At 49.4% G+C, this 8,781-nt stretch overlaps 1 protein-coding gene across 1 annotated transcript in view; it reads left to right on the forward strand.

The window, feature by feature from the left end:
• LOC104548101 (transcription factor AP-2-epsilon) overlaps positions 1-1,928 on the forward strand; it is a gene marked incomplete at its 5' end in the record, with an annotated part of 3,027 nt that extends 1,099 nt beyond the window's left edge. The window contains 2 exons of the mRNA XM_010194024.1: positions 1,132-1,273; positions 1,640-1,928. Of these exons, the coding sequence (XP_010192326.1) occupies positions 1,132-1,273; positions 1,640-1,928 (431 nt within the window). The remainder of the gene's footprint in view (positions 1-1,131; positions 1,274-1,639) is intronic.
• Positions 1,929-8,781: the final 6,853 nt, after the last annotated feature.

Genomic DNA, 8,781 nt, shown 5'->3' on the forward strand with positions numbered 1-8,781 from the left:
TGAATGAAAAGCCGATTTCCATTAAAAGAAAAGAAATGAGAAGAACGAAAGAAAGGAGGGAAGGAAGAAATGTGCATTTTTGGGTTCAGGTGGCTGCCAACGTTGTGGTCACTGCTCTCAGTAAATGAAAGAGCGGTGCCATGTGTGTTTGATGGAGATCATCTCCTCCTGCACACGAGTGTTACGGCACTGGTTTCACCCGGAGGAAGGTGCTGTTGCCATTACTCAGCACGCAGAAACTCGTGCCCCTATGCCCCGGGTTTAATTTCTTTTCCCCCTCTGCCTTCCCAATGTCTGTTTATTTAAGAAGACACCCCGGGTGTATTGTTGAGTGCTAATGATGCACTGACCCGCAGCCATTCCTGTAGATGGGGAGAAGGGGTGCTGGGGCACGCAGGGAGCACTGCGAGGGCTGCAGGAAGGGATGCAGCTTCTTTGGGGAGCCCCCGTACACCGAGCACTCGCCCTCTCTTATTTTCTGGTTGTTTTTTAACACACAGACAACTGCAGATCTGATTCTGCAGGTTTACCTTATTTGCTCCTTCTCTGGAGGAGGAGATGAAGCGAGAAGCGTTATCGTTATAGGGGAAGCACAGCCACTTTCCCCATACCATGGCTTCACAGACCGAGCTCTGGGGCGACCGCGATGGGATCTGGGTTAATGCTCTTAGGATGGATGGCCTAATACGTGTGAGCAGCAGGGGGGCCAGTCAAATGAGCTCTGCCCGCCCGGCCGGGATTTCGGGTGCTGGCCGTGATCAATTGCCATCAGCTCTGATTATTTCCACGGGGACGCCCGGAGATGGATCAATCCCATCAATGGGTGGGCATTTCCACGGGGTGATGGATACGCTGCCAGCCCGAGGGCCCTGGAAACCCCTTCCTCCTGCCCCTTTCTCACATCAGGTCGCGTTTTCCACCCTCCAGCCTCTGCTTTAATCTCTGCTCCATTCAGAGAGGCCAAGCAGAAAATTTTGGGAGAAATGGGGGGAAAAAGATGCAATGAGGGATGTGGCCAAGTAAGAAACACCTCTGAGAAAGGAAAGTGCTCAGGTCCTGGCCGAAATAAAGCAGTGAAATGGTTGAATTGGCTACAGAAAGGTGATGAATTCTTGATCTGTCCTGCTGCAGGTGAAGCCGTTCACCTGGCTCGGGATTTTGGGTACGTGTGTGAAACGGAGTTCCCGGCCAAGGCGGCGGCAGAGTACCTGTGCCGACAGCACTCGGACCCCACGGAGCTCCACACCAGGAAAAACATGCTGCTGGCTACCAAGTGAGTACGGGGGCAACCAGCCCTGGAAGGGCAGCGTTAGCCCCAAAAACCTCACTTTTCTGTGGGTAAGAGATGGCCTCATATGCTGGAGCAAGGTGAACCGTTGGCAGGGATTGAAGGGCTCGCTCCTGCTCAGGAGAGGTTGACCAAACCCCAGGGTGCATTTTGGCACTGCTTTACGATTCCCCTTTGAAGCAGCAGCAGCTGAACCAGCTCCAAATCCGCATCCAGGGGTTTTCCCCAAGCTGGAGCCGAAAAAAAATCCCAGAGGGGAGGCAGCTGCATGGGCACGGAGCAGGGAAAAATGACCCCAAATCATCCCCTCGTCCAACAGCACCTGCAGTAACACAAACCTCTCTCTTGCAGGCAAATCTGTAAAGAGTTTGCGGATCTGATAGCCCAGGACCGCTCGCCGCTGGGGAACAGCCGCCCCTCGCTCATCCTGGAGCCCGGCGTGCAGAGCTGTTTGACTCATTTCAGTTTGATAACCCACGGCTTCGGGGGCCCGGCCATCTGCGCGGCGCTGACGGCTTTCCAGAATTACCTGCTGGAGTCGCTGAAGGGGCTGGATAAAATGTTTCTGAACAGCACGGGCAACGGGCACGCAGCCGCGGACTCCAAAGGCTCCGAAAAAGACGTGAAGCACCGGAAATAACGCGGCGTCCCCTTCCCTCGCCCCCGCGGGAGCATCCCCGGTCGCCGTAGGAAGGTGCAGCAGCACCGGAGTGGGAAGGACGACCCCGCGCCGGTTTCTGAACTGCGACGTTTGAACCTGGGATGAAACTCGTAAAGCAAGCAAAAAGACAAAAAAAATAAGGGAAGATTTGAAAGATCTAAGAAGAAAACAGCTCTAACGGACGTGGAGAGACTGAGAAAACAAGCCAGATTGATGGCTTTTGGGGTTTGCCTTTTTTAAATTTTTAAATCGTGGATGCAGGAAGCCAAGTCATGTGCAATTTTGTTTTGTTCTGTTGTTTTCAAAACCCGCAGTGAAATCCTGGCGCGCTCCGGGCGACGCAGGAACCAGAGGAGCAGCAGTCGGGGGCTGGAACCTGGGGCTATCGGCAGGAATACTCCCCGTTCTCATCTCAACCCAGTCCCAAAGCCAGGAGTGGATTGATCCAGAGCTGCTCCGGATTTCAATCCGGTTCAAGCTTCGTTTACAAACCACGACCCGAGGTGGATTTCCCCAGGGGGACACAAACGGCGCGGCCAGGGCAGGAGCCCATCGCCAGCCTCCCTGCGCCGCAGGGGGAGCTAAACCCAGGCCTAAGTGAAGCGCCACCACCTACAGCACAGGGGTTTCTAAAAATTAATAATAATAATTAACAAAGCACAAGGAGCAGAACTTGAACCAGGCCAAACTGAACTGTTCTAAAGCTGTATATATTTATTTATGTGTAATTAAAAATCGGAAAGTTTTAAGATGTCCAGTGCAGGTTATTTATATCAAATTGAGTCGGGGTTCTTTTTGTTTCGTTTTGCCTTTTTTGGGGTTTGTTTTTTTTCTTTGAAAGATGAAAGTCTTTGGATTCTCTGCCATTAGAAATGGGAATGAAGTTTTGGGCACACAGAACTGTAGCATGGACAAGATAGGCTGTGACGATGATGATGATGATGACTGTTGAAGTTCTGCAGGATTTTGTACTTGCTGTTGTTTCTCTTAATGCTGCAATAGATGTACACCAACCCACACCGCAATGTCATTCTCATTACCTTAATAAACCTCTTTTTATTTGAAGAAAGCACCTCCATTGTCTTTGTGAACGAGGATCCTTGTTGCTCTGTGGTCGTACGCTGCAGTGTTGTAGGGATTTAGGGAAATATCTCCCAATTTTGGGGCTGACATTTGCTGATCCGTGCAGTTCAGAGGATGCCGGGAGCTGGTGCTGGTACCCAGACCCCCAGGGCACCTCTGGGGATGCTGGAGATGAGCAGCGAAACGATGTCTGTGCAGATGTTTCACTCAGCACGGTCACATCCAAACCTGTGTGTGAAGAGCTGGTGCGAGGGATAAACCAGCAGATAAAATAACCCTGCTAATCTACACGCAACTAAGCTCTCTAAATTAACTGCTGTGTTTGCGGCTTTATGAAGGGTAGGACTCTGAAAACGGCCTCACAGGAGGCTGGAAATAGAAGTGAAATGATGGGAACTGTTAGAAAAGGATTAACGAGCCAGAAAGCAGATTGCACTGCATGATATTGGTGCTCTTGTTCGTCACAGCAGCGCTCGTTGTGTCAGAGTTATACCCATCAGTTTTGTCTGCAGCTTGTGGTAGTAATCAAATGGCCCCAAAAGGGACCACAGGCTTCCAAAGGGATCTCCCTTTCCAAAAAGTGTGAAAGGAAACATTTTCTGTACTGACATAATTAGCGGGGATGGCTCGGAGTCAGAAACTCGCAGCTAAATGCTGCCTTCAAAGGCTTAGGGATGCATTTAAATTGGGAATCGGGTTGGAGATGTCCCTTGGTGTGAAGCCTATGAAAGCAAAGACCGAAAGGACGGGCTCTGCAGGTCTGGTTTAGCTCTGGACCTTCCCAAAGGAAGAGCATGGAAATACTACAGACACATTAGAGGCTCCTTTACACTTCAAAGGCGGTTTGGGTAATGCAGGGTGTGAGTCGAAAGCACAGAAACGATCCCTATTTAAAATTATTCCAAAATAGGAGCGCCCTGTTCTGCATCAGCATAAGCCACGTTTAAAATAGCTTATGATAAAGGGGAGCAAGGTGCTTCTGTGCTGCAGTACAGGTTTCCCCACATGGACCCTACATGGGGTTATTTAGGATAACCCTCCCAAAATTTGCAGACGTCCTCTGGTGTGCGGTGTCAGAGCAGAGCGAACACCACCGGTACGCAATGAAGGTCTGTGTGTGCACACCATAACAAACAGGCGTGAAACGTAATTTCATAATGCGATTGCGTTATGGAAACCTGCCTTGGCCAGGGCGCTCTTTGGGCATCAAGGAATTCTTAGACACAGCCTTGATGAGCACCACAGAAAATCAGGAGATGCCCAGGGTGATGCACGCCACGTCCATCAGGTAAAAAACACCTCCCTGCCTGGTAACTGATGGGGTTTTGAGTGTTCATGAGGAGCCGTCTGGTGCCTGAAAGACCACGATGCCACCAATTACCTTTTAATTGGGGGAAAGTTTGATGATCTGGATTCACTCCTTGATTCTGCCCCAGATGCTCAAGACCGATGGGTGATGTAGGATCAACTTTCTAAACGCATTGAGACCCAAAGTTCTGGACACCATCTCTTGCAATGAGTTGGTACTGCAGTGCTCCGCACTGGTGAACACGGCCATCCCCTGGTGTGTTCTTTGCCTTCCCATCCTAAGAGGAAATAAAAAAAGGCATTTTAGACAATTCATGGCTCAGCCCTGATACAAATTCCCACACTGGTCGCAAAGATTATCGTGGGAAAACGCATGGGATTGTGTCAGGGAATAAAAATAGCCTCAGAGTCATGGTTTCTACGCTTGTTATAGGAGAGTCTGGGGTTTCAATCCTAAAGGGGAATTGGGAAAAAAAAATGAAATCTCTTCTGAATTAATTTGAATGAATGACAAGCCCAGGAAAACCACATGGCGATCCGTGACAAGCGTGAAGGAAAGAGAAGACGAACAGAAACTCTTCATTCCCCAAGAGGCAGCCGTGCCCAGGGTGAGCCGAGGTCAATGCGGCTGTGCTGCACATTAACACTCGCAGGCAGAGGTGGTGTCGGCATCGGCACGGCTTTGGACAGACAAAATCATTACCTTTAAGCAGGCTGCCTTAAAAGCAGAGGGTAATGACAGCTCTCGGTGCTAAATCAACTCAATAAAGAGACTTTGCTGACCTGTAGTTAATGCATTCCTTCGCGTATGAGAGAGCCCATTAAATTCCATGCTTTGCATGCAGCATCCAAGGAGCCGCAGCAGCAGGGAGCAGAGGAGGTTTTTCCTGTTAGCGCAGCCGACTCAAAGCGCCAGAACCGAAAACGTTTGCAAATCAGGCGGTAAACCCAGTGCCATTTGCGAGGGTGACAAAGGGCTCGCTGCGGAGATGACGGCTTCAGACGGAGCGCACAGCGTCACGGGCAGCAAACGACCACGCTGCGATTATCCCCAGACGGAGAAACTGCCCCAGCCCACTCGTTACCCAGAACCCGAGCGCGCCGAGCCAGGAGGCATCGTTTCGGTTTTCCTGCCCAGCCTCCTTCACATTGCAAAGAAATCCCGCTCTGGCCACCCGAGCATCGCCACATTTTCATAGCATAAGCCATAAGTAGCAATACTAATTCCATACATTGAATACACACCCAAGATCTGACCCCATAATCGCAGTGAAGCTTCCCAGTAACCGCTGAGGCAGGCAGCAAAAGTGATACCAGTGCTATTCGGGATGTCTCCTTGAAACGTTTTCATCCCAACACCTTCAGACGCTTCTCATTTGATTCTTTTCAGCAAAGGCTAAAATTATACCCCGAAATTCAGAAGTATTTCCCATAAGGATAGCTTCACTTTTGCTGATAGCCAAAGAAGATCTGTTAAATTGTGACAACTCAGCTTTATTTTGCGGTGTGAAATGAGTTCAGACAAAGACCAAGCCATTGCTCCAAGTCCTGCAGCACCTCGGGATGCGTCTGGATGCTTCTCACCTGGTGATGGATCTGTCCATGCACAAGTGTCCCCTATTCCCCTTGAGATTTTCCACTGTACAGAGCCTTAAATTGGCTGAAGCACCCCCACGATGCAGCATTTTCTTGGTGTCAATGACCCAGGTAATTCAAGCCCCATAACTACAAAAAAACACCCACCCAAAATGAGTTTCAACAGCAGACAGATACAGTCTATAAGTTTGTTGGTTTCTTTTCAATGCTAAAGAGCCACCTCCTGTAAGAATCCCTGTTCCACTTTCCTGCCCCTTGGTTCGCTGCAGAAACAGAGGCAGGAAAGCAGCCGAAGGTGGCAGGAGACACAGGAGGTGTTTGCGCTGCAGGGGCTGAGGAGGAGCCCGGTGGAAAGGCCAGTCTGCTCGGTCCGGACAGCGCAAACTGCCTTATCCACCCTCTGTCATGTGCTGCTGCTTTGCCTCCTAAATGGACCCTGGCACCACCGGGAATTGCCTCAGCCCCGGCCTCCCACTCCTGACCCATTTTCCTTTCATTTCATCCCCCCCAGCGCTGTCGCATCGGGAGCACCTTGGGGAGGTTCCTGCTCATTTGGTCATCACGGGAGGCTCCAGAAGAGCAGTAATTACTGTGCTGGATCAGACGAGGCTTTTAGCGCAGATAACCCCAACCCTGCCCCACTTGGGGTCTCTTTGGGAGGAAAACGGGGTGGGACGCAGCCTCGTCCGCAGCCCCGCATGGGACTGGGCGCCCATCACTGCACGGCCATGGGTGCACCAGCAAAAAAGGGCAGGTTTTGGGCAAATTGAGAAGCTTTCAGCTGTCTGTAGGAAAACGAGCAAGGATATGAAACCTGCCCACCCTATGGAGCATCTTCCATAGCATTTGGAAGAACCATGGGCAGCTTAAAGGATTTACACCATAGGTATTACCTGGTGAAGTCGGAAGACTGATGAAAGGTAAAAAACTAAAGGAACATCCCTGTTTTAAAGTATTCTTAAGGAGAGTTGTCACGGTGCCTTTGAATCTGTGAGCTAAGGAGCCATTCAGCGGAGTGCTGAGAGGAAAACCAGCTCTGTTCAGTTCAGGGAAAGACCTTTTCCATTAATGCCATGTGTTAATAGGCTTTTTCACAGCTTTGGAACATAAAGAACCACTTGGTTTGGTTCTCTGCAAACTTGACGTGGAAACCCAAACCGTATGGCTTCACAACAGCAGCAGGGGTAACCTCTGCAGTTTATGGGGTGAAGGCAGCGCACACAACCTCCCCGTCTGGTGCTTCAGCAACGCACGGGCAATAAACACCAGGATAAACACAATTGTTCCCAAACCTCGAACATCAGACGGAGCAGAGCACAGCGATGTGGGTGGGTTCCTCCTGTGCTTTCAGTGATGCTGCAACACAAATGAAATCAGCACCCACTTTTAATGGTTTTTCTTCTTGAAGGTGCTCGCTCAGAGCTATGCAACTTTAAGGATGACTATAAAAAAATGAAAAGAGAAACAGGTTTGGACCTTATGAGTTTAAATGAGAGAAAATAAGAAATAAGTAAACCCCGGAGAGCCTTTTATATCCTGTACTTGGCCTTGCCCAGTAGCAGAGGTTTCAAGGATTCAAGAAACTGTTGTTCAAAAGCAGAAAACCACAGAATGATCCAACAGCTTAGGAAGCATCTTCCCAATTCCCAGATGTCAGAGCCTGGTTGTGCGCTTTAAACTTTCTGATTCCCACGTACTCCAAGCGTGGACGTTGTAAGTCCACGGACAAGTGCATTATACTGAACCTTTGCAGCCATTTCAGACTTTTACTGAGGTTTTTTTCTAAAGCATCTTTCTGGGATCACAAAGTTCTTTGGATATGTCAACATTCTGTGCTGCAGCTTCTCCTCCCAGTGTGCTATGGCTGATAAAACGCCGCGAGCATCCTCACTTCAGGCACATCATAGTAACCATTGAGAGCGCTTTTGCGAGGGAGACTGGTGTTAAAATGAGAACAATTAAAGATGTACTTTGACTTGACCTCTCCACTCATCAGTGCTTGGACTCACTCATAGAGGACGGATGCCAGTTACTCTTCTTGGCAAGTTTCTGGCTACCTTAGCCTTCATTTGTGCAAACAGGGATAGTTCTTCAATGCACAGCACCGTGCAGGATCAGTGCCCTCTGCTGAGGGGAAGGGAAGAGGCTGAGGAGACGCTCAGGGTATCCCCAGGAGCTGGGTAATGGCATCTGTTACCTTCCAAGTGCAGCATTTTGGAGGAGATCAGCACCACTGGGGCCCATGGGCGTTTGGTGGTGCTACAGTGGGGTACTACAGTAATCCCCAAAATACCAACACCAAATGTGATGGGGCCTGCTCTGCCTTCTGTAAATGAGCCAAGGAGACTGTGCATAAACACCAGGAACGTTTGATGACCTCTACTGAGCAAAAGGTATTTTACCCAAATCAAAACACTCTCAGCCAAGTCATCTCAGACAACTAATTAGGCTGTTGGGTTGGTCCTACCTTGTGTGGCTGCCTTGGAGTCACTTTATAGCTTAACTTACATTACTTTTGCTGGCATTCACATCTGGCCACAGTTTAGTTTCATCTCTATAGATCTGACCAGCAGATTTTAGTTTTCCACAAACCTTGCTAACGTTTAAGGCTTTACTACATGACACAGGTAAAAGGAACACTGGCAATTCTGAACCAGACCCTTTTAACCATCCCTTCCCCTCTCACCACTCAACAGCAAAGGGTTGTTCCTACTCCTGCCACAGCTGCTTTGAGTTAGGCTACACGAACGAGCTTATTGGATAACCACCTAATTGCACACTAGCACAGAGACAAAACGCTTAAACTGTCACTTTGCATTTCCAAGACAACTCAACTCATTTTAAA

This window comes from Mesitornis unicolor, unplaced genomic scaffold (genome assembly GCF_000695765.1).
Source record: "Mesitornis unicolor isolate BGI_N332 unplaced genomic scaffold, ASM69576v1 scaffold29521, whole genome shotgun sequence".
In the NCBI taxonomy this organism is placed as follows: domain Eukaryota; kingdom Metazoa; phylum Chordata; class Aves; order Mesitornithiformes; family Mesitornithidae; genus Mesitornis; species Mesitornis unicolor.